The sequence below is a fragment of the Antedon mediterranea genome, chromosome 10 (genome assembly GCF_964355755.1).
Source record: "Antedon mediterranea chromosome 10, ecAntMedi1.1, whole genome shotgun sequence".
Taxonomy (NCBI): Eukaryota; Metazoa; Echinodermata; class Crinoidea; order Comatulida; family Antedonidae; genus Antedon; species Antedon mediterranea.
In genome coordinates, this window is record NC_092679.1 from 25,010,968 (window position 1) to 25,036,897 (window position 25,930).

The 25,930-nt window shown below is 36.2% G+C and overlaps 3 protein-coding genes across 11 annotated transcripts; 2 read left to right on the forward strand and 1 right to left on the reverse strand.

Moving 5' to 3' along the window:
* Nucleotides 1-3,853: 3,853 nt before the first annotated feature.
* LOC140061082 (uncharacterized) lies at nucleotides 3,854-10,758 on the forward strand. Its single transcript, XM_072107508.1, has 6 exons — nucleotides 3,854-5,394; nucleotides 5,656-5,926; nucleotides 7,759-8,235; nucleotides 8,846-9,001; nucleotides 9,259-9,471; nucleotides 10,069-10,758. The coding sequence occupies exons 1-6, from the start codon at nucleotides 3,980-3,982 to the stop codon at nucleotides 10,384-10,386; spliced, it is 2,850 nt and encodes a 949-aa protein (XP_071963609.1). The 5' UTR covers nucleotides 3,854-3,979; the 3' UTR covers nucleotides 10,387-10,758.
* Nucleotides 10,744-14,903, reverse strand: LOC140061084 (cyclin-dependent kinase 2-interacting protein-like). Of its 2 annotated transcripts, none has more exons than XM_072107519.1 (5): nucleotides 14,829-14,890; nucleotides 13,410-13,587; nucleotides 13,148-13,265; nucleotides 12,136-12,244; nucleotides 10,744-11,932 (listed from the first exon to the last, which is right to left on the reverse strand). In XM_072107519.1, exons 2-5 carry the CDS (start codon nucleotides 13,568-13,570, stop codon nucleotides 11,736-11,738), a joined length of 585 nt encoding a protein of 194 aa, XP_071963620.1. In that variant the 5' UTR covers nucleotides 13,571-13,587; nucleotides 14,829-14,890; the 3' UTR covers nucleotides 10,744-11,735. The 2 variants fall into 2 exon arrangements, with proteins under 2 accessions (XP_071963620.1, XP_071963619.1); XM_072107518.1 differs by having other exon boundaries at nucleotides 10,759-11,932; nucleotides 14,751-14,903.
* A 1-nt stretch (nucleotide 14,904) lies between these two features.
* LOC140061083 (ribokinase-like) lies at nucleotides 14,905-23,927 on the forward strand. Of its 8 annotated transcripts, none has more exons than XM_072107514.1 (9): nucleotides 16,168-16,313; nucleotides 19,348-19,516; nucleotides 19,717-19,849; nucleotides 20,162-20,225; nucleotides 20,414-20,476; nucleotides 20,688-20,852; nucleotides 21,493-21,584; nucleotides 22,181-22,369; nucleotides 23,097-23,927. In XM_072107514.1, the coding sequence occupies exons 2-9, from the start codon at nucleotides 19,455-19,457 to the stop codon at nucleotides 23,268-23,270; spliced, it is 942 nt and encodes a 313-aa protein (XP_071963615.1). In that variant the 5' UTR covers nucleotides 16,168-16,313; nucleotides 19,348-19,454; the 3' UTR covers nucleotides 23,271-23,927. The 8 variants fall into 8 exon arrangements, with proteins under 8 accessions (XP_071963611.1, XP_071963615.1, XP_071963614.1 ...); XM_072107513.1 differs by lacking the exon at nucleotides 16,168-16,313 and adding an exon at nucleotides 18,161-18,521; XM_072107512.1 differs by lacking the exons at nucleotides 16,168-16,313; nucleotides 19,348-19,516 and adding exons at nucleotides 18,161-18,485; nucleotides 18,754-18,860.
* Nucleotides 23,928-25,930: the final 2,003 nt, after the last annotated feature.

The following is a 25,930-nucleotide window of genomic DNA, read 5'->3' on the forward strand; positions in this document are numbered from 1 at the left end:
TAAAAAAAAAATGTATCTTAAAGGGGGATTCTGGGTTTAAAATTGCTTTTAAATATCGTTTATTTATTAAATAAAAAACATTATAACAATATAGACATGTCAGAATGAAGAAGTAATAACGAGAAATTAAAAAAATTAAATTTCATATACATTTTAGGGTAAATTCATGGAAAGTCTGTTTTTCAGCAGCTTAGGGAAGCTCATTAATATTCATGAGATATTCACAAAATCACGTCATCAGTGGATTCCAAACTCACGACGTCAAGCTTGTACGTTATGTTCTCTCTCCTCTGTCAAACGATGACCACCCGATCATTGTGAAATACATTTTTTTGTAGATTTGCTAAGCTAGGCCTAAAGTGTAATAATAACAGTAGTAGCATATATTTATTTGACATTTAATGAAATACAAAATTTAGTACAGATTACGGAGTCATAAATTATACTAATTTTATACCTCGAATTAATAATAGTACAGATCGTATATCGGCTTCACGTACTAGTAGGCTAGGCCTAAATCATTTTATTCATGCCGGGGTGAGAGCCATTTCTGACTAGGGATTCCATGCCACGATGGCTACGTTAAAACATTGCATTGGGGCCATCATTCATGGGCCTAGCTAGCCTATTACTGAACGATTGGCCCATAAATAACAAAACTCAGTGGATTCCAAACCCATCCTATCAAAACCAAACTCCTAAACAATCTAGGCCTAAACCTAAAACGTTCTACAAAAATCGGCTGTAAATATTGAGGCAAAACAAGGTCCGATCGCCGTCCGCACGTCTAATAAGTAGGCCTAGTTAGTTTACTCTCCAAAAAAGCGGATACTGCATCAAGCAAGTAGACCGGTAGTAGGAAGGAGACCTACCTAGCCTAGCCTAGCCGATCCGGCCCAGTTAAAAATTGAGCTAGCTAGTGTAGTAGACCCTATGGCATTATGCGAATTGATACTACCAGGCCTTTTACTATAGGCTACACTTGTTAAAATTAGCAATACTGTACTTATGTTTACAAATATTCCAACTCTCTCATTCGAGCTATATTATCTATACCATTCCGGTAGGTTGAGTCGACCTTCAATCAAATACTGTACATCGTTCATGTTGTGATATAGACGGGGTATACTCGACCCGACCAGTTTGGTATTGTATACTGTATCTGCTTATCACGTGACGATGCCAGGCATGGGCAGAGAGAGCACGTGTATCGTCGTCTCGCTCTCCTCGCTCAGCAGGTGGTGCAGGATTGTATACGTTACGCTTCATTGATTTTGAAGGCTTTCCCTAAGTCAGTGCGAAAATCGGCAAACGTAAAGTGCAAACTTATCTAATTTTTCACTGTTTTGATGGATTTTCATAGAAAATTGATTTTATAAATGGGAAGACCGACTAAAATTACATAAGATAAGTATAATTTTACAAAAGTAATTGATATGGTTAATGATAACGAGTCGTCGGAAGATTGACCATTTCACGAATTTCGTATTCTGTAACCACAGTGTGATTTTGCCGTAGCTGCACTTGTAATCTGGCCTCATTTCACAGCCTTCGTTCTGCTTCACTGGACGCTTATATAAATTGAAACTTTTACCGTTCAAGAGACAAACAAATATATTTTACATTTTTTACTATTCATTTTAAACCCGGAACCCCCCTTTAAGGTAATTGTCATTGCAATGATATTGCTGTTGAAAAGTAAGGGGAAAATCCGAACCACCCCACAAAAAACACATGGGATGGTGGAGGGGATAACACCACACCACAGGATCTGCGCCGTTGCTATTGCATGACATTAATTCAAACCACCAACTTTACCTGGTTTATTTTGCTAAATTTTATCATTCCGATTTAGTAATATTTATCTGTCTGGTCCACAGACTGCAGCCACCATTACCCTTTAACACAATTTAAACCTCCTACATGAGAGATTGTCATCTCCCGACGGTTCATTATAATCTCGGACTTCCAAACTATTATTTGTGTTTATAAGTAGGCCCAAAGAATATATATCACAAGAATGAGTATTCCGCGATTTTTGCATGAGAAATTTGTAACAGAGAGCTCCAGAGAGTGATGCCCGCCCTCATAAGGGCGGATGTATATGTTATGCGCGATTTGAACGATTTGCGCAATTTGAAATTGCGCAAAAAAAATCCTTGCGCAATTTGAATTGAAACATGTGTTTCAAATTGCGCAAGCAACGTATTAAATTGCGCAAGTAATCTGCAAATTGCGCAAGGTTTTTCGACAGATTGTGAAATCATGCACACCCATATTTTTATAGTAATTTCTAAGAATGATTCAAAATTAAAGATAAATATCGCATTTCCTTATTTTAGTAGTGCAAATATTGTTATAAGTTAGCATACCGTCGAAGAACCGACGAAGGAAAACGAAGCGGTGGTGTTCCACCAGGCGGGCGCGGCGCGGGCGGCCGGCTATACTACTCTAGCCTAGCTAGGGTCTGGACTACTGATACTGACTAGGTTACATGGCCTAGCTTAAACTAATATTAAAAACTTAAAAAGTGAGTACTGTATTAACATTATCTTCATTGAAATGGTCTTATTTACCCTATATAATAAAATACTAAATTTTAAACTCCTCTGCCTAGGCCTAGCCTAGCCATGTATGGGAAAATTTACAGTTCGTTTTCAAATTGCGCAAAGGTGTCATATTGCGCAAGAACTATCTTGCGCAATTTACAAATTGTGCAGCGCAATTTAAAATTGCGCAAAGATTTCTTGCGCAATTTGAAATTGCGCAAGTTGATTGCGCAATTTGAAATTGCGCAAAAAAATCCTTGCGCAATTTTAAATTGCGCAAGAATTCTTTGCGCAATTTCAAATTGCGCAAGGATTTTTTTGCGCAATTTCAAATTGCGCAAATCGTTCAAATCGCGCATAACATACTAAATAAGACTTGATTTAATAGATATTATACATGTCACATTAAATAGAATTATGATAATATATTTTGCAATTGTAAACTATTTTATAATACGTATTTATTAACAAACTAGTGTACATTCACTTTTACAGACAATTATTTACTAACATGCTAAGTTAGTTCACAAAAAAAGCCTAACACAGCAACACCAAAAATCAACGAATCGTTACTCAGCACGGCCTATTCTTTACCATTGCCATGTACTACTCTACGCCCGGTAAATTAAGTATTGTTTTTATGATAAAAATTAGTATAAAATACATGTTATTAATAGGACAAAATGTTAAATATCATTAACATTTATTTGTTTTACCAGAAACAAGTTAAATATAGGAATATTATTAAACTATCGTTCGTGAAAACGCGTAAACACCAACACGCCCGGTCACGCTATCGTAGCGCCCGGTTGATAAAGCAAACTGTTTATACGGCAGTTTTTACTAAATAAATTGCATAAAACGAACAATTAAACATCCAAATAGTATTTAACATGATGTTGGCATGTAGTTTATAACATTTTTATCATGAAAATACTACCGGTGGTCCAGCCTTTGATTAGTGAAACCGTCACAAAAAGTTGTATACATCCCAGATACATCCACACTTATGGCGGCGCCCTACCACATGGACAATATTACTGTTACAGGGAAAATCGCGGATTACTCATTCTTGTGATATATATTCTTTGGTAGGCCTCAGTATTAATGTTATTTATGTGACGCGCCATAAGTACTGAACTGTAAAAAGTTTTGGTCCCAATGCTCGGGATTGAGGGCGTTCATTTTACCATGTGACCGAAACTGTATGTCGCGACTCTACTCTATAACTGCACACACACACACTGTACACAGGCTAGGCCGCCGCCGACGCCGCAAGACATAAACACTAATACTATCGGTTCACGCTAGGCCTAGGCCCGGCCCTAGTCTTCACACTAAATTCAACGAAGAAGTGATAAAAACCGATCTTTGAAAAACCACAATTTATCCGGGAAAATGTTAGGTTAATCATAATATAAATAGGTACTATGGATATTGTTTCAATGGCACTTAGCAGTGCACAACGTAATTCTGAATTGTTGGTAGGGCTAGGCCTAACCCAGCCTGAAAACCATCATGGTGGCCAAACGGAGGAAGAAGGTGTCGTCGCTCGTGAACATTCAATGATGGACAGAGATTCTGAGTTAGGGCTACTAGGCCTAGGCCTAGATTCAAATACATGTAGGCCTGCTTCAACTCATGGGGCTGTTGTTAGTACTCTGGTAGGTAGTATTTCAGAAAACTGTGCACCCGTTTTTATGATGGGGCAAGATGAGTTATTAAGACCATCAAATAAAAATTTAATTTTGAGGAAAACAGAAAAAAATACAGAAGAGTTGTCTAGACCTACTACCGGTCCTAGAAATACACAAAATCTTCAAAATGGAAAAACTATTAATATGACATCAATTAACGTTGCTAGAAATTTTGATTCTGCAAAACTCAATAAAATAACTACAGCAAGCAGCAGTAGCCTTGGAATGCACCCTATACCGGTTGAACTATCATCGTCTACAAGTGCGGCAAGTAGTATACTTGGATCAATTGCAAGCATGATTGACCCAAATGCTGCAAATCTAATGAGTACTATCTCAACTAGTAGTGTATCTAGCAACCAGTCAGACTCTTCTGTTATAAGTAGAACAAATCGTAGTGCTGACATGTTTTCAAAGGTTGGTCCTCCAATACCTTCTACAGTGCCACAACCAATTGCCAAAGAAGAGCAAACGTTATCACCAATACCGCTTCAGACAAAATCTGCTGCAACAATTACAATTAAAACACCCCCAGGAACATCACTAACTGGACCAAGTGGTTCAATGAGTGGGCCACTTTTACAAACAATTCTTAACAATGCAGAGGTACAAGCTTTGATGAAACGAAATCCTGGACAACAAATCACGATTGTACAGGTACCTGATGAGTCATTGGGAAGTGGAAATTGGGGGATTAATTCTAGTATAAAATCTGCGATTAATGAAGCAAATAAATTCATCCCAGCAACTAACACAAAAACTAATCAGGTACAAGTAGGTCGTAAACGAAAGAAATTTGATGAACCTGATGAAAAACAGAAAACATTGAAAGTGACACGTCCTGTGAAAAAAATAACAAGGTCTGGACGGATTTCTCGACCACCACTTTATCGCATCAGAGACTATAAAACAATACTTCCAACAGAAGAAGTCGAAAGTGATTCATCAGAGGAGGAGTACGAAGATTATACTGACAAAAATGACAAAGATATTTCTATCCTTTCGGATAAGCCTAAGAACTTTAAATGCACAAATTGTGATAAATCTTACATTGGTCAGGCAAGTTTAGATCGTCATTTTCGGCAGAACCCCACTCATGGTACACCAGTAGGCCTATCTCCTGTAAAGAAACAGTCTGATATTCAAAGGTAAATCAATTTGATGTTTCAAAATTAAATTAATGTCTAAATATATGACTAAACAGTTTTAAATTTTGCCTATGCCTGGGAATTTATGTACAGTATAAAATAAAACATAATTATAAAAATTTATTTCAGTAAAGCCACTCGCGCTCTTGTGTATTGAATGATCTGAAAATGTATTAATACTTTGTGATGAAATACAAAGTTGTAAATGGTTGATGAGTGAGAGCATATAATAGATAACAAAATATTGCCTTTTTTAATTAGTGAACAGATAGATTCTAAAGATTTCGGAAAACTGGATCAGATTTCATCAGAACCTGGTGAATATATCCCTGTTGAGACTGCATCCTCTCAGCTATCAAGGGTACACAACCCATTGATGAGAGGCCGTGGTAGAGGGGTCAGGAAACGTAGAGGTCGTGGACGACCCCCAGTATGCAATTACAATAACAAGACCTACAATTCTGCAGGGGTGTTTTCAATGAAAAACACAGAAAAACTTCCACTGGATAAGAGGAAACAAAAAGCAAAAGAGGTAATGTCTCTATTTTTATTTTTAGTTCTATTAATTGGTTTAAAAAACATGAGTGTGTAATTCCTAACACACAACACAGATCCAGGGATCGGTGTGTAATTGTCAACACACTCATCCAGGGATGAGTGTGTAATTGGCAACACACTCATCCAGGGATGAGTGTGTAATTGGCAACACACTCATCCAGGGATGAGTGTGTAATTGTCAACACACTCATCCAGGGATCAGTGTGTAATTGTCAACACACTCATCCAGGGATCGGTGTGTAATTGTCAACACACTCATCCAGGGATCGGTGTGTAATTGCCAACACACTCATCCAGGGATCAGTGTGTAATTGCCAACACACTCATCCAGGGATCAGTGTGTAATTGCCAACACACTCATCCAGGGATCGGTGTGTAATTGCCAACACACTATCCAGGGATCGGTGTGTAATTGTCAACACACTCATCCAGGGATCAGTGTGTAATTGGCAACACACTCATCCAGGGATCGGTGTGTAATTGCCAACACACTCATCCAGGGATCGGTGTGTAATTGCCAACACACTCATCCAGGGATCGGTGTGTAATTGCCAACACACTCATCCAGGGATCAGTGTGTAATTGCCAACACACTTATCCAGGGATCAGTGTGTAATTGCCAACACACTCATCCAGGGATCAGTGTGTAATTGCCAACACACTCATCCAGGTATAAGTGTGTAATTGCCAACACACTCATCCAGGGATCAGTGTGTAATTGGCAACACACTCATCCAGGGATCAGTGTGTAATTGTCAACACACTCATCCAGGGATCAGTGTGTAATTGTCAACACACTCATCCAGGGATCGATGTGTAATTGCTAACACACTCATCCAGGGATTGGTGTGTAATTGCCAACACACTCATCCAGGGATTGGTGTGTAATTGCCAACACACTCATCCAGGGATCGGTGTGTAATTGGCAACACACTCATCCAGGGATTAGTGTGTAATTGGCAACACACTCATCCAGGGATCAGTGTGTAATTGTCAACACACTCATCCAGGGATCAGTGTTCAATTGCCAACACACTCATCCAGGGATCAGTGTATAATTGGCAATACACTTATCCAGGAATCGGTGTGTAATTGCCAACACACTCATCCAGGGATCGGTGTGTAATTGCCAACACACTCATCCAGGGATCAGTGTGTAATTGGCAACACACTCATCCAGGGATCAGTGTGTAATTGGCAACACACTCATCCAGGGATCAGTGTGTAATTGCCAACACACTCATCCAGGGATCAGTGTTTAATTGCCAACACACTTTATCCAGGGATCAGTGTGTAATTGCCAACACACTCATCCAGGGATCAGTGTGTAATTGCCAACACACTTATCCAGGGATCAGTGTGTAATTGCCAACACACTATCCAGGGATCGGTGTGTAATTGCCAACACACTCATCCAGGGATCGGTGTGTAATTGCCAACACACTTATCCAGGGATCAGTGTGTAATTGCCAACACACTTATCCAGGGATCAGTGTGTAATTGCCAACACACTCATCCAGGGATCAGTGTGTAATTGCCAACACACTCATCCAGGGATCAGTGTGTAATTGCCAACACACTCATCCAGGGATCAGTGTGTAATTGGCAGCACACTCATCCAGGGATCAGTGTTCAATTGCCAACACACTCATCCAGGGATCAGTGTGTAATTGCCAACACACTCATCCAGGGATCAGTGTGTAATTGCCAACACACTCATCCAGGGATCGGTGTGTAATTGCCAACACACTCAGTTCCTAGGACATTCCCGACAGCTCCTGTCATTATTTTTGCTTTTCATTTCAGTTACTAAATACATTTGTGGACGATGATTTCCTTGATGTCATTCTACCTCGATTACCAAGGGTACTCACTCCCTGGGAGTTCCTTCTCATGAAAATAGAAGGAGAAGAAACAAAAAGAAAAAACTTTGTGGACATTTACAATGAATATTTAGCTCTTGTAAAAGAAATAAAAAAGATTGCCAGTGGAAGTGTGACACGTATTTCTGATACAATTTCAACAGTCAATAGTAGTATTGAAGACAATAGTTCTTCATCTCAGATAAGGTTAGATATTGTGGATGATGTTATAGCTGCATCATTAGGACTAACTACAGGTTACTATGAAGTCAAAGACTCTTTAATACCTGCTGTTACTGGACAACCAACTGTAATGTCTCCAGTAATAATTCCATTAATCCAGAAAGAAGATGGGAAAAAGAATGAAGTATTGGAAACTTCACTGGCAAAGAAGACAACTTGTAATGAACAAATGGATTCTGTAAGTGGAGTTTAATTTGGTTTGTACAGCAAAACTTTTACATTAAAACTGAACTTCAGTCGGAACTAATTTTCTTTACACAAAATTCAATTCTCTGTGGCAAATAAAGTCAAGTAAAAAAATTAAAAGAAATGTTCCCAAGTTCAGTATGTTGTAGAAAAAATCTTTATAAGTGATAATCATAAATAATTATAACTAGCATATTTGTGTATTAAACAACACTTTTTGTTACATTTTTTGTTTAGTCACTGATCGGAGTGAACATTTGATGTGCAGGAATCAATCTGTTTAGTTAGTGTGATTACACTAATTAATAATTAAAATAAGTGACTTTAGTATTGTACACTAATGTGGTTTAGTAATAGTGTCCTTGTAAGGATTAGGGACTACTTTATAATCTTCTAAAACGGTTTTTTACTGTATGCTTAAGGCATAAAAATCAGTACATTCAGATATAATGTGTAGAGTTAGAATCAATCGGTCAAAGTGTACAGAAAATATTAACTAATACTAGTTAATCAAGCTCATTGCCAATCTTTTTTCAAAGACTCTTTATGTGTTATTTCAATGACTATGAAGATTCAGAGTGTTTATTAAATATTCTATACAGAGTCAAGTGCCAAAAAATATGCCAACTTTAACACCACTTCGTAACAGACCTCTTAATCTGAAATCAGTTGTCACCCCTGGACCAATTGCAGAGCACCCTATTCCACCAGGGCGTCCACTTCCTGAATTAAAACCGATTATGAATGACGTGGATAAGGTTAGTATATACCAATATTTATTTTTCTACTAGTTTTATTTGAATTAATTTAAATAAACACGGCCATCGATTAAATTCATCCCCATAGGAACATCATTTGGAATAAGCGTCTCCCTCGAATAAACACCCAGGCAGTTTTCAAATGTAGTTTAAAAATAAATTGCAATTATTTAGATACCCCATGTGTTACTACTGATGTGTTTGTAAATCATATGGTTCATGATAACATCTGATTGTATTTAATGAATCCTTTAAAGGTCTCTGTATCAGATACAAGTGTTCAACCTGCAATTTCAACTCCTTCAATAATACCTGACAGCTTATCACAAAACTTAGAATTGACCAGAACAGGACAAGACCAACTGATTGAATCTTTTTCTGAGGAGGATAATGAATACACTGATGTAGACAAAAGCTCATCGGCAGCAGCACTACCACTGCTGCCAGATGTTGAGAGTGATGGGTTACAGGTAAAGCGTACTTTACATATTTCAATATCAAAAGCTCATCAGCAGCACTACCACTGCTGCCAGATGTTGAGAGTGATGGGTCACAGGTAAAGCGTACTTTACATATTTCAATGTCAACATAATTTTATTTTGATTATCCTTACTGGAGCAAGACTTCTGGAAAGAAGACCACATTATATCTCAATGTATAGAGCCCTTTTCTCAATACATAATGATTATTACCATTTTTTAATTTATTTATTCAGATCAAATGTCTTTATGGAAAACAGTATACCACCTTTTAGTATGAAAGGGTTTGACAAAACAATAAAAACATACTTTGGTTTTTATTTGATACACTTTAAGTTCTGCTCCCACAAGACAGAAATATATAACTTAAACTGCAATTGCAGAATGCCAGTCCCACATTGTGACGAATATTCCATGGAACTAGGTGAGCAATGAATGTTGGAATGGCGCTATATAAATTGATAGGTTGCCAGGAGGTCTGGCCGCCACCGTCGTTGTGTTTAACCCATGACCCCTTTGATTAAGAAACCATACTAAAAGGTATAGGTAGGCACACACACTAGTTGTATTAATTATTTTGTTTGGCAGGAACTGATGGTTGAAGAAGATGTTCTTGGTGAGGTTGATGATACATCTGCAATAGATATCATGCCAGTTGGAAGTACACTGATGCAACTTCAGGATGGTATATTTATTGTGCAGAGACCAGATGGCACAACAATGCAGATCCAAGCACCAGATGGGATGAGCATTGAGACAATTCAAGAGCTGTTGTCAGTTGATGGTAGAATGCAATTCTCTAATGTTGACACAACAGAGATGTCATCAATGGAAACCAATGTTTCAATGGTTTCTGAATTAAATGTCAACCCAACAGATTTGAGCAGTGAGGTTGCACCAACTTGATCCTGGTTACCTATGTGCCTTCTAAACAATGACCCTAACCCTTTTTAAACTGTTACTACAGTATACCGTCTTGTGGATTAGTTCATATTCAATATACACAATTAACATTATATCAAATATTAAAAAATTCTAAAACTTTCTAAATCCCTTCACTAGTTTGTGAAACTGTAAATGTTCGTTTCTATATGATATTCAATATTTGCCATCAAATGTAATTATTTAATGTTATTTATAAAATGTTCATTTTTGGCAGTCCAATAATTTAACGAGAATATAAATACAAAACTTTACACACATACAAAAAAAATAAGAGATTTCATTGTAATTAACTTTTTATATTTTAATTATTATATTCTGGAAAACTTCTGAAGCTAAAGTTACATTTTAAATCTATAGCCTACTATATTTTTAATCATTCTTGTCTTTTACGTGTACAGTCTTGAGCAATCCAATAATTTTATTTTAATATAATGTCTATCTAGGAAGTCATGAGTCTAACTAATTGATGTAGGATTTTGTCTATTGTAGTACCTACTACTGGTAAAGTTGTCTACTATGAGCCATTCAAACTGCAGTTATTGATCTGGGATAATGCATCTATGGAAGCGTTTATTTTGTGTATCATTGTGAGTGGCAGTCTGCACACTTTTGGCACATTTTATGAAGGATCTCAGATTGATATCCTTCACCCTAATTAAGGGTTTAACTTAAAATAAGGTTTCTATTTTATCTGGATAAATTACAAATCATGTTTCCACACACATTGTCATCACTGATGACGAACTTGGGTGGTGTTTTTGTAAGAAATCTTTTACAAATTTAGGACTATAGTATCTTTTGTTCAGAAAAAATGTATTGTGAATAATTTTACTAGGATGTTATGATAGTACCTGAATACACTTTATAATTCTGCATGTTTACAATCAAGATTATTTTTCAATTGACCATATTCCTTTTTTAGCAACTATATAAACATGATTCAGGGAAGAAGAACAGAAACTACATAGAATAATCTATTTTAGTAAGAAAAGTTTCATGTTATAAAATGAATTGAGATTCAAACAAGACCCATGTATTCTATGTGGAAATAATTTAAATAAAACGATAAACTATACAGGCATAAGTAGTTAACCTTTGTGTTTTTAAATGTATCATGACTGATTTTCTAAATGAAAATGTCCTTAGTTGTTGTATACCCTTCTCAAACCACTTTGTATCCACCATTTCTGTTTGGTATTTTACCTATAACCAGTTTCAACAAGCATAGACTCAAGTAACATCTTGGCATGTTTTTGTATACCCTTCTCAAACCACTTTGTATCCACCATTTCTGTTTGGTATCCACTATGTTACCTATAACCAGTTTCAACAAGCATAGACTCAAGTAACATCTTGGCATGTTTTTCAATATAGGGTTGTGCCTGCCAGATGCTCACATACATCATCAATAAATCTCTATTATTTGAGTGTGCTATGTTTTCCAAAATAGTTTGTTTTACAGAATATTCCTTTGCATACATGGAAAGAATCTTTTGCGATGTTTCATCTGTAAATTAAATTAGTAATAGTTTATGTTCAGGGCTATAGCCATGTTTCTGATATTTGTGGGGTTCTCCATCAATTTTCTTCAAAGTCTATTTAATTGATGTGGTTGATCAAAAAGTGGTTGAAACCATACTGTCCAATGATAATTTACTATATTTATTATTTTAGTAATACAGTATAAAATACTTGAAATGTTTTGCTTACAAAAATATTTAATTGGCCACGTTTGGAACGTTAAACTTGTATCTGACTTCAGTTGAATTGTTGCTTCAAAGTGTTTAGTTAATTTACTCATTCTGTGAACAAGCTTTCCCTGAAAAAAAAAGAAGATATCTTATTTTAACCATTATTATAAAAAAGCTACTGCCATGCCAACAGTTTTAAACTGATACACTTTTTACTCATTTTTTCTTCAATGCATTTAAAATAAATAATAAATCGTTGACTTTGACAAGTTTTTGTGAACCTTTGATATAAAATTTCAAATCTATAAAAACAGTAGATTCAGTCAGGGGATTTCAGGACACCATGCGGCGCCTATGCTTATAAACTATGGTGTTTTTTTTCGATGGACTTATTATTATTATTATAAAATTATAATTTTTTTTAATCACAAAGTTCTATAGGCTAATCTTTAAAGAACATTTTACAGTAACAATTTTGTCCATACGACTGTCCGTTGAGGAGTTACGAATTTTTAAGTAACTTGTCCTCCGAAAATAGGCTGAAAACGCTATGTTATTTCTGTTGGTTACGCTTCGTTGAACGGCATTGTTTGTGTTGTCATCGATCGAAGATGTCTTCCGTTTCGTGAAAAAGGCGTAGGATCTACTACTATTCTTTAGAAAACGAGACGCAAACATTAGTAGTAAAAGCAATAATACAATTGTTTTGATCAATATTAAATACCGTTATTTGATTCTTTTTTTATAAAGTTGATAGGCCTAGGCCTAGTGTAGATCGACAACGCTTATAATATTAACTTTTTAAGACGTGAATGTAGCGAAATCGTATCATCGAGCACTCTTCCGCGAGAGCAAGTGTAAACGCAAAAGTAAGGGCCCGAGGCCGGCTTTTTGGGTAAGTGTAAACACATTGCGGGCTAAAAAGAAAGCCGGCGTCGGGCCGACTTCGGGCCGGCTAAGAAATCGTCGATGAAGTGTAAATGGGGTCTTTGTTGTATCAGCTCAGGTGATAATATACTGTAAAGTAGTACCTGTCCATCAAAGCTTTTTTGTAAGTCATAACAAAGTTCTTGCAACCTGGGTGTCATACTATCCTCGGTAACCTGTCCACATACTTCTTCCACAGGCTCATTTGAATCTGTCTGATATCTGGTAAAATACATTTTAAATAAAAAATTTTTGTAAGTAAAAGCTATTTAAAATAAATTCAAGAACAAAAATTCCAAACATTTTCTTTAAATGACAAAAGAGGCTTATATGTGTCACATCATAGAATTAGTCGGCTTATCATACTGTGCCTGTAGTTTGTAATTGACTATTTCCTTAGCAGTTTCAAGTCCTGCATCATTTAGTTCTTCCCACTTCATCACATGATTATACCAGTCAGCACAGTGGTCTCGTATCACTCGTGCACTGCCCTGAAGTTCTTTGGGCTTACTTAATCTGCAACTCATGCCTTCACATAATATACCTGTTTATTTGGAAATGAATAATATCAGCATTTTAATATTATTATTAACTCATTAAAACGTGCTGCAAAATTAGTTGACTGTATCCTTGTGTGATACAAACCATTTGGCAATTTCACTTAATAATGCCACAGTCTGCGCATTCTGTTTTTTGTCCGCTTTAATTGTTTTTGTAGACCTAATTAAATTTGTTTATGGACAGACATAACACCTACTCATACTGTATATATTGCGTGTAATATGTCTGTTTGTTATGGACAAACACATATTTTAATTGGGGTCAACAAAAGTAATAGGAGGGCCTACAAAATTATGTTTTTTTGTAACTATCAATGCCAATGATTTATTTAGTGTTTTTGGAATACTGTTTCTTACATGTTTTATGTTATATTATAATATTGTAATAATAATGGAAATTTGTAAATGGACAGAAATTTTAACATGTAGGTTATTTTGAAATGTTTTCAGTAAATAAATTAAAACTATATTTCTTTATTTTATAAACAACTAATTTATCTGAAAGTTATGAGGGTTTAAATATTAATAAATAGGCCTAGTTCTTGTACTGTATATTAAAAAAATGTCAGTTAATGCTCAGATTGTATACCCCATGTCAAAAATGATACATTCCTTAAATATAATAATTAAATCCAAAGGCAAATTACTGAAAAAACGACAATTCTGTGGGTATCAGTGACTGGCTCAATGGAGATACAAAAAAAAAAAGCGAAAAGCTAAATCAAAACGATAAAGATAATAACACATAATAATTAATATCCGGGAAAATTTTCATTTAAAAATTTTGTTTAGCAATATTGCTAATCAAACTGATTTTTAAGTCGAGAAACATAGTTTTGTATATAATAATTAAAAATGTTTACTTTTATATTAAAAAAAAATGAAAACCTTTCTACTACTAGTAGGGCCTAGGCCTATCTAGGCGGGACCACCTAGACTATACTATTCTAGATAGTTTAGGCCTAATAAGCTAGGCCCGGGAAGGGCAGGGAAAGAGCTTCTTAAAGAAGCCTAAGGTAAGCTAGGAAGGAGGAGGCATCCACTACAGGCTAGCCTAGGCCTACTACTACTACTACTAGCTAGGGAGCTAGACCTAGGTAGGAGCTAGCTAGCCCTAAACCTACTACTGCCCTAAATTTCTCATTACCAAATTAGTTCTCTTTTCCCAACCTAACCACCAACAATACCACACCACACAGGGTGCAATTTGTCACGGGATACTGACAATTTTAACTAATTAAAGCTAAAATATTCCGTCTGTAACAGTGTACTCTCTCTGATCCATCCCATTCACCATCCATCATCCCCCCACAAAAAAAAAACAGCGAGAGAGTTAGTGAAGCATGAAATGGTAGTCGTTGAATAAACATAAAGTAGGCGGAGCGAGCATGTGCAACGTATGGTGTGGCGCGGCCTAGATTGATGACTGACTGTCCCTGGAGAGAGAGGGAAGAGCTACTGGTTCAGGGACGATTCGGCCCGGGACTATTCGGCCCACTTTTGGTGGGACGATTCGGCCCACTTTTGGGCCGAAACATCCCACTTTGTGGGCCGAAACGTCTCACTTTAGACCAAATTCATATTCATTTTTTTGGGTATTTATCAAGTTTTTAAAGGTGTTTAACAATCCGTATTTTATTGATATTGACAATTTTGATATAATATATATAATAAATTACTAAAAAAACGTAATTTTATATTCAATTTATTACTTCGAAAACCTTGTTTATTTCGTGCATTCGCCAAGCGGGCTGTCACGATAAATATGGTCCGGGGCCAAAATCGGTCCGGCCGGACCAGTTTTGGCTCTAAAATTGTGGCCAAAAGCAGTCCGCCACTGCCAAAATCGGTCCGGGCTTTTCTTCTGTCGATTTTAATTGAATTACTAGGCCTATGATGCTGTTTTAAATTGTTTATGGCTATAAAAATATCCCATGATATATATTAGTAAGTTATCTTGTCGGATAAATACTATAAATAAATGTATTTTATCTAAAAACATGACTTAGGTGTTCACTCATATTTCGGCCTGCCACACACTCACATGAACGGGTATGAGACGCTGATATTGCCAGCTAGATTTGATTTATGATTGAGGCCTTTTTCCTTTTCCTCAGCCTAATCAATATTGGATAATTTTTTTCTAATAATTGTATTGAATTGATATATTGATTGATTAACCATAAATAATTAATAAATTAAATTGTTTTTAACATCATGGGGAAACGAAGATGTTAAAAAAGAACAAAATGGATTAAAAACAGGCAGAGATACATATTGTATACAAAAAGCCTAACAATTAGTACTTATTATTGATGAGTTACTACTAATAATGATAATAAAAAAACAGGCTTAATTTATAATATTAAAATAACAAATAAAACCCCATAGTTTTCAATATAATGACTAATCATGGCCTTTTTTTTTTAATGATATATACATTATGACTCATATTGCGCACCATATATTTGTAAGACCGGACCATATTTGGCGGCCAAAAACAGTCCTACTGCCCGGACCAATTTTATCCAGGCCGGACCAGTTTTGGCGGCCAAAATTGGTCCGGCCGGACAGGTTTTGGCAGCAGCCATAAATGGTCCCACGGACTGATTTTGGCAGCCAAAACTGGTCCGCCGGACCGATTTTGGCCCGGCGGACTGATTTTGGCGTGACAGAGGGCGTAAATTGTATACATCGTTCGCGCATGGAGGTATTATTATATGGGATCCAGTCAAGTCGCCCCATCGCAAAGTCGCCCCATACAAAGTCGCCCAATACAAAGTCGCCCCATCGCAAAGTCGCCCCAAAACAAAGTCGCCCCGGCACAGTCGCCCCATTACAAAGTCGCCCCATCGCAAAGTCGCCCCAACGCAAAGTCGCCCCATCGCAAAGTCGCCCCAACGCAAAGTCGCCCCATCGCAAAGTCGCCCACGGTTTTATTTCGGAAGTGCCGCCGCTAGTAGTACGCTGTTTTAATCATATAGCGGTTGCGTTTGATATCGATTGCGTTGTTACTTTGGTCGCGCTAAATGTCGTATACATTATAATGTTTATCCAGCTATTATACATAATTTGTGTTTTAATTTTTATTTTACAGGTTATAATGGAGTGATGTGCTTTTTAAAAATCATTAAAAAATAGTCCCTTGTTTGAAAGTTCTAAAAAGATTTCGAAAAGATTATCCCTGATTTATAGTTTCGAAAATGTTAATTTAATATGATTTTAAAATTAGTTACCAGAGCCACAATTACGAATCTTTCTTCAACCTACGCGTGGATACCAGCTCATTTTTTAGGATAATATAATAAGTGTATAAATAGTAGGCCTTCGTATATTTACAGTAGTTAAAACAATAACAGCGTTGTAAGACAATAAATGTTATATAGGCTACTTATTGATCATTTTGCATTTATTGACAAGTTATGTGTCTATAGTTATTTAATTTTAATTATGACTTTTCAAAATGAAGAAATAAAAAAAAGGGGATTTCTTCGCCGATATGATCGTTTTACACATGCAGGTATTTTAGTAAAATTAAAACGCTACATTTTGACCATGGAAAAACCATCGTACAGTATGATTATCGTGTGCGTGTTTTTTAAAAAGGGGAATCCCCGACGGGCAGCAGAAAGACGTAGCAGCTGTGAGAAGGAAACAGATACCAGAAGGAGCAGCTCCGATTGGTTTCAGAGAATGTTTCAGATTGCGAGTCGCTTTTTATTCAACAGCAGAATGATCATTTTACTGAAGAAATTCTTTTCAACCCTTTTGGTTATAGAACATTCTAATTATCATGCCTAATAAATATCCTCATATCGGGTGTTTATTTAATTTTAATAAACAAGACAGTGAAGAGGCACGGAATAATACGTACACGGACGTACGACGAATACACACATGCACGTCACCATTTACGACATAATAGTGGCGATATCATGATGCAATTTTATAATGGATATAATGATGGGATTGCATTTCCAGGCTTATAATCAATGTTCATTGTAATACTATGTATATAATAGTAAACTGAATGTTTATAAATAAATTGTTTTACCTAATTTGTTGCATATAAAAAATAAAAGACACAGACGTAGCCTGCGTTCCCTATAAAATATTTCACATTTAAATTTATGTACTGTTAAATGACATTATGCTGAATAATAGGCTTACTATAATCTTAAACTATGTTTACAAATTGTCATTTTTAAGGCACACATCTTTCTCTCATCATAGACCTCAGTGTAAAATAAAAACAAAAATCAATTATTAATATAGGCCTAATAATAATAAATATTCATCGACCAAAGTAAAAATAATCTAGATCGTATAGGCCTAACATCAATTTATCGCGACCAAAATTAAACGCCACCGATTTCGAACGCGACTGATATCATCGTAAAACTCCGACGGGGTTTCCCCATCTTCAGATATGGTGCGTTGTAGTGCGACAACGGCGGAGTAATTACGGGGGTTTCCCTCTGGTGAAAGCTAGAGCACGTTAGAGCGACCGCGGAGTGATTAGTTGGGGGCTTCCTCTCTGATGATTGGGGAGCGTGCCGATCGTGTGACCTGAGACTACATGGAGGGGCTTCCCCTTTTATGCCTACACGTTCCGTGTTATTTTGTGTATCATTGCGACATTTTACGCACTTTTAAACTATTTTTTAACGTTTGGGGCGACTTTGCGATGGGGCGACTTTGTGTTGGGGCGACTTTGCGATGGGGCGACTTTGCGTTGGGGCGACTTTGCGATGGGGCGACTTTGTAATGGGGCGACTGTGTCAGGGCGACTTTGTTTTGGGGCGACTTTGCGATGGGGCGACTGTGTATGGGGCGACTTTGTATGGGGCGACTTTGCGATGGGGCGACTTGACTAGCATCCACGAACCTTATTATATGTATATTTTATACCTCCATGGTTCGCGTGACTAAAAATTGATCATTTTCGACAATGTTTTCAAAATGTTTGCTTTATTGCATCTTTAATGCATATCAAAGCCGATAAATTTAAGTGTGCCGAATCGTCCCGGGCCGAATCGTCCCAGGGCCGAATCGTCCCGGGCCGAATCGTCTCAGGGCCGAATCGTCCCGTTACCGAGCTACTCACCTAGAGGCCTAGTATTACAATACTGTACTACTAGCCTAGCCTAGTATAATAGTAGGCTATATAGATAGTTAATAAAATGTCTTCAACGGAGAGAACGGGCAAAGATTTTGAAGTTGTTGTAGTGGGTAGTTGCAACACAGACCTTATTAGGTAGGCCCTACTAGGCTAGCCTAGCTAGGCCTACCTAGCTAGCCCTATAGCCTATATAGGGAGAGGCCTACTATAGTACTAACTATTACTAGGCTAGGCCTAGCCTAGTACTTAGTCTAATTAGTCCTAGGCTAACCCTAGCTAGTAGTAGTATGCTAGTAGGAGGCCTAAGCCTACTACCTATAGAGAGAGGCATATAGCCTAGTAGGCATAGGCTAGGCCTAGATAAATTTAATTCGATATAATAAGCAAAGGCCTGCTAGTAGGCCAAAACTAGGCTAGACCTAGGCCTAACTAGGCGCGGCCCATTAGCGTGGCTAGCTAGAATAGTTACTTACTACCTCTAGCTAGGCCTAGCCTAGTCCTCTCTAGCTAGCCTAGGCCTAGTAGTAGTAGGCCTAGTAGACTAGATTTTATAAGCCTACTAGGCTTAGGTTATAATATACTAATCCTAACCCTTATGCCTATTTCCATAATTATCATTCAGCCTACGCCGGCCGTGTGGTGGTGTTGGGCCTATACATTACAGGGGGCCCATCAGTCAACTTGTCAACTACCTGGATCTACAGGGATTTCGAGACTTAAAGCATTTCAATGATTCTGTGCCCTCTTGACCAGAACATATATTCTTTTTTGAGATTCAATCACATTTTTTGGCAAGTAAACATATTCTGTGTTTGCTTTCGATTTCACTTTTTAGTTGATGACCCATTTTACTGGACACTCTAGGCCTACTCATCTTGACAAATTTACTGACATCTACTTTATCAATACCTCGCATCATTTAACTATTTGAAGCATATCAGCCTGCTGTCTTCTGAAAGACAGAAACAAAACATTCACTATTTATTTTTAGTTATGTATCTAGGCTACCAAAAATGGGAGAGACAATTCATGGAAACAAATTTAGTGTTGGATTTGGTGGAAAAGGTGCAAATCAGTGTGTAATGTCATCAAGGTTGGGAGCTAAATCTGCAATGATTGCTATGGTTGGTACTAATATATGTACTATTTGATTACTATGATTTTAATCCAGGACATACACGCACACGCAATAACCATGGAGGTACCTCCATGCAGTAACTACTAGGCACAAACGGGCCTCTTGTTGGTGTGTTTTTCTGCTGATCAGGAGATTTTCCTCAAAATTGTGTTCGTACTATGCAAACCTGGTTACTTTTTGATGGAGTAGACATTGGTGATTTAGGCACAGGTGAGGATTGAACCCTGGACCTTGGGATTGGAAGGTATGCTCCTATAACCAAGCTACATCTGTCAATAACATGTTGCTTTCTCTTTAGGTTGGAGATGATAGTTTTGGAAATGATACTATCAAAAACTTTGAAATGAATAATGTTGATGTTGGTAAGAACTTTTTTCATTTCAATCATCCTATAAATTAACAGTAATTTATTACCTGTGTCTCACATAGTATCTTTAAATGTAAAAAAAAAATTGTTGTACAGGTTAATTGGTATAATTTTTTTCTTCTAAAAATATATGAGGGGTTAACAAAGAAAGGAAAAATATGTTTGGTATATTTTCTTCCCCAGATTTTGTTTTTAAGACATCTGAAGCAGCAACAGGTGCTGCTCCTATTGCTGTAGATGACCGAGGTATATACTCTTACTTTTTGAGGCTTATCAATATTGGAATGTAAGAGTCAAATGTATTTACATTTGAATTAGAATGTTCTAAAAGTGAAATACATGATATAGACACTTGTTACCAGAAATAACATTTCTAACAAAAAACATTATCTTGCTGTGTCCATCATTTAAATCAAATTTTAATTTAATTTTACCTTACCTACATCTTTTACTATAGGTCAAAATTCAATTATAATTGTTAGTGGTGCAAATAATCTATTAAGTGAAAGTCATGTAAAAGAAGCCTTTAATTATATTACATCGTGCAAGGTGATGCTTTGTCAGTTAGAAATCTTACCAGAAACTACACTTGCAGCTTTGAAACTTGCAAGATCAAGAGGAGGTTTGTATTGTTTGTAGCTTAGGTAGGATAATGTCTTTAGCACTTCACTCAGCTCTCAATAGTACAGTATAAATCAGCCTTCTATATTACAGAAGGATAATGTCTTTAGCACTTCACTCAGCTCTCAATAGTACAGTATAAATCAGCCTTCTATATTACAGAAGGATAATGTCTTTAGCACTTCACTCAGCTCTCAATAGTACAGTATAAATCAGCCTTCTATATTACAGAAGGATAATGTCTTTAGCACTTCACTCAGCTCTCAATAGTACAGTATAAATCAGCCTTCTATATTACAGAAATATAAGGTAGAATAAGAAAGACAACAAGGTTAGAATTTTGTTTGTATTTCAACAATATTTTACGAGCCCCATCCAGCAAGAGCTTATTTTGCTCAAATGTATAGGGCATTGTCAATAAGATATTAAAGTACTTATACTTTAAGGACCAAATCATTTGAATGATTTTAAATTCATGTAGAATAATGGGAGCATGAATATTTACAATGACATTAAGCAACATGTTAGTATTGCAGTATTCTGTTTGGGTTCATGTACTTTTTATCGGTATTTTTCACATGGGTATTATCTTGTATCACAGTGTGTGATTGTAAATTTATGGTAATATTATTCTTCTATAGTGTTTACTGTGTTAAACCCTGCACCTGCTGTTAAGGATCTAGATGAAGAATTTCTTAAAAACTGTGACATATTTTGCCCAAATGAAACTGAGGTAAGATTGTAAATTCTTTTGACGATGTTGAGTTACATTGATAATGAATATTCTGATAACACATGATCAAGTTGGCGCTGTTTAATTCTTTTTAGAATTATTTAAATATATTGTTTACAATTCTCTTGTGCTGTTGAGTGTTAATGAAATTTTGACTTTATTTTACATTTCTAAAGAGCAAGTTCAATATTAACATTTATTCAAGTTTAATAATGTTGACAATAAAAGTATTTTAAAGAGGAAAAATTTTTGCATTTTGAGAATTGACAAAGATTTTATCTTTTTTTTTACCTTTGTTTTTACAATTCCTATCCTTTCAATCATTTTAGTGATCTAACTACACTGTATAGAGCCCGATTACCCTCTTTCCTGTTGAATCTTGTTAACTTGACCGTACCTCAATTCAACTCAATGTCCATAGGCTCATATCAAAGAAAACATAATCTATAAATTTACAAAACAACAAAAATATTAAATGGGAATCTGCTTACATTGTATTTTTTCTCAAAATGTACATCTACCTGTAGTTTCATAGAAGTTAAATGCTAATTTGTTTAAAATAATTATTGTTATATACTAAATGTTATTTTTTTAAGGCAGAATTGATAACAGGTCTTCCAGTAAGATCTATTGAAGAAGTCAAGATAGCTTCACTTGCACTCTTGGATAAAGGTTGTAAGAGAGTAATAATTACACTAGGAGATCAAGGGTCCATATTAGCATCATCTGATACAAGAACGCCAGTACATATTCCTGTGACAAAAGTTAAGACAATGGACTCAACGGTAAGGCCAAGATTTGAGCTATACTGTGCATATGTTGGTCATTTAATTGGAAAACACATCTTTTCACACAGCATACTGGCATTACTGTATTGCCTAAAACCCCTTCACACAAAAGCTGGTAATAATTGCTGCATATGGAGGCATTTCAAAGAAGTCGTATTTCAGACAGATCAAAGCTCAAGACTGCAATGATAATATTACCAGAATTTGATTATATAGTATGTTCAAATAACCTACATAGGTCTCATTAATTGTAGGCTACTAATGGATTTTGTGGTAATATACTGTTAAGGCTAGTAGTAATACTGTTTAGTCATTTAGAAAAATGCTAATCATACTGTTTTTAAACATCTGAAGCCATCATACAGAGAACTACTTACTTGGGTTTACTTGGGTTTGGAGGCTGGAAGGGTTGCTTGTTTGCCCCTCATTACTTTTCCAGTGCATCTGATGTAAGGGTCGTACTTCATGGGGTAGTTTGTCCAATATTTTTCCAATCCTGATTTGAATCGGTTTATTGTTGAAAAGCAAGGTTCTGGAACTTTCTTGTCTGAAGAGTTCATTTGACGACAAAATTGTGTTTAAAACTAAAACATTTTTTTGTCTTTCTTCTATGCCTCCTATGATGTATTATTTTATTGTACATTTTCGAAAAGATTTTATATAGATTATATTTTCTCACTTCTGTATTGGACCTTAATTAATAAAATATGTTTTTTTTTTACAGGGAGCTGGAGATTGTTTTATCGGGTCATTAGCTTACTATTTGGCCTTATATCCAGATTTGCAGTTAGAAGAAGTAATCCAACGAGCTTGCGTTATTGCATCTGTCAGTGTATGTGCAACTGGAACACAAACTAGCTTTCCTTGGAAACATGAATTGAGCGATGAACTGTTTTAAGGCTCTTCTGATATAATATGATATTGTTTATAACTCATGTCTGAAATTTTATATTGTTTATATATATGAGCAGGTAATGACCTATTTCATTACCTGGTACTTTTGCAACAAAGAAATTCTAACCTTGTTACATTTATTTAACGCGACTCTATAGCTCAAACTTGCGCACGCGACTCCAGCCATGTATATGGCTTTGTTAGATTGTGAAAAAGTTCGATTTTTCTGGAAATCCTTTAAAGTTTTGTAAAAGAAACATCGATTACGATATTATTTCTAACAATGTTAATATAATATATGTTATTATCAGAAAATGTCATATAGTTTCAATGTTCTTTTAATATCTGGAAAGAATCCATGTCTAATTCAAGACTGAGTTCAGAATTGTCAGCCTGTATTAAATGACTCATTGACAACAAGTTATCCCTCCATATGTGAAAAACTGATAATATAATAACATAATATTAGGGAACCAAACATAAAATGAAAATGGGCGGGGATTTTAAAGTATACTGTGATGAAATCCTTATATAGTCATTAATCAAATACTTAGGGCGACCACTTGATGAAACTCTCTCAGGTGAACAAATATTAATCCAAGAAGAAACACTTCAATATCCAGATATGCAAAGGAAACAATAAAATAAAAATCAACATTTACATTTTTTACGATTTATTTAAAAAAACATATGTTGGATTTTCTATTTGGGTGGTCACAGACTGCATTCGACCTACATTCTATGAATATGACTTTGATCCCATTTTCTTTACGAAGTTGCATGGCCCGAACCGAAAGTTACAAGAATCAATCCGAGCATACTGCTCGCTCGCGATTTATATTTTCGTGTAGGCTGTCATTTTCAGGCCAAATCGACTAGTGAGAGGTGCCATTTTATCATGAATTTTATATGCAAGAAGAGTACAATTTCCGACCAATTACCTAAAATCGCTTCACCAAAGCTCCCACCCGATGGGGGCCTGTCGCTCAAATATTTGGTGTCTACGCCTCCATTCCCTATTTAAAATTCAAGGCTACATATAGGAACTCGCCGAAAATTCGTGCGCAACAAGATTTCATGTTATCACTCACACCTACCTCATAAAATAAACATCAAACTTTGAACAGGTAAATTCTCTTTTAATCTTATTTTACTCACAATTCCTAGTACAATTTGAGTTAATTCCAACTTAAAATAACGCTATAGGAGCGTGTTAAAAATGACAAAATGCGCAAATTAATTGCACAAAAGTGCTGAAAATGGTAGAAAATAAGGGATTTTTAAAATGAAAATAGTTCCAGAATGCACGATAACCCCCAATTTTTTAAACTTATTCTGGAAGCCATTGAGTCGTCGATATGAATTTATTCACACATATGGCCTACAAAATGTTGTGACGTCTTCAAATGGCCACTTTAATTTAAAATTTATGATTTTTCATCTAGGTTATCACATTCAATAGAGTGAATCTCCGTTATTTGAGCCCGACTTTTGCTCAAATTTCAGTATGTTCTTGTTAAATTAATTAATTAATTTATCATGAGTTGCCACTATTTAGTTTTAATGACGTCATCGCGTGTAAAAACTTAAATAACGTACTGTAGGTTTCTCACAGCTTTTCAGAATTAAAGTTGACCTTCATAATTATAATTAAAATGTTACTGTTGATACTGTACATGGTTTTCGCAATTTTCGTTAACTTTTAAGAATGAAAATTGACAAATTCATCATCATATTACATGTACTGTAGGTTTATACCTCAATGATCAAAACAATATTCCTCTTTATAGTCTAGGCCTAGGAACAAACTCAGAACATACTCGGAACGTACTTGGGACATACTCGGAACATACTAGGAACATACTCGAAACATACTTGGAACATACCCGGAACATTCTCAGAACATACTGAAAACATTCTCGGAACATACTCGGAACATTCTCGGAACGTACCCGGAACATACTCGGAACATTTTCGGAACCTACCCAGAAAATACCTGGAACATACTCGAAACATACCCGGAACATACCAAGAACATACCTGGAACGTACTCGGAACATACCCGGGTATGTTCCGAGTACGTTCCGGTTACGTTCTGAGAATGTTCCGAGTTTGTTCCGGGTATGTTCCTAGAATGTTCTGGTTACGTTCCGGGTATGTTCCGGGTATGTTCCAGATATGTTCCGAGTATTTTCCAGAGTATGTTCCGAGTATGTTCCGGGTATGTTCCGGGTATGTTCAGAGTATGTTCCGGGTATGTTCCAAGTATATTCCGAGTATGTCCCGGGTATGTTCTGGGTATGTTCCGAAATTGTTCTGGGTATGTTCCGAGTATGCTCCGGGTACGTTCCGTGTATGTTACATACACGGAACATACTGGGAACATACCCGGAACAAGTATGTTTCTAGTATGCTCAGAGTATGTTCAGAATATGTTCCGGGTATGTTAAGAGTATGTTCAGAGTATTTTCCGGGTTTGTTCCGGGTATGTTCTGGGTATGTTCCGGGTATGTTCCGAGTATGTTCCGGGTATGTTCCGAGTATGTTCCACGTACGTTCTGAGAATGTTCCGAGTTTGTTCCAGGTATGTTCCAAAAATGTTCCTGGTAAGTTACGGGTATGTTCCGAGTATGTACTCGGAAATACTTGGAACAACTCGGAACT

Coding starts and splice junctions, on each gene's coding strand:
- LOC140061082 (XM_072107508.1), top strand. CDS start 3,980: ATGGATATTGTTTCAATGGCACTTAGCAGTGCACAACGTAATTCTGAA. Junction 5,927..7,758: donor GGAAACAAAAAGCAAAAGAG/GTAATGTCTCTA, acceptor TTTTCATTTCAG/TTACTAAATACATTTGTGGA. Junction 9,472..10,068: donor TTGAGAGTGATGGGTTACAG/GTAAAGCGTACT, acceptor TTTGTTTGGCAG/GAACTGATGGTTGAAGAAGA.
- LOC140061084 (XM_072107519.1), bottom strand. CDS start 13,570: ATGAGTTGCAGATTAAGTAAGCCCAAAGAACTTCAGGGCAGTGCACGA. Junction 13,266..13,409: donor AATTACAAACTACAGGCACA/GTATGATAAGCC, acceptor GTATTTTACCAG/ATATCAGACAGATTCAAATG. Junction 11,933..12,135: donor GTGGCCAATTAAATATTTTT/GTAAGCAAAACA, acceptor TTTAATTTACAG/ATGAAACATCGCAAAAGATT.
- LOC140061083 (XM_072107510.1), top strand. CDS start 15,026: ATGACTGACTGTCCCTGGAGAGAGAGGGAAGAGCTACTGGTTCAGGGA. Junction 19,850..20,161: donor AATCTGCAATGATTGCTATG/GTTGGTACTAAT, acceptor CTTTCTCTTTAG/GTTGGAGATGATAGTTTTGG. Junction 20,226..20,413: donor AATGAATAATGTTGATGTTG/GTAAGAACTTTT, acceptor TTTCTTCCCCAG/ATTTTGTTTTTAAGACATCT.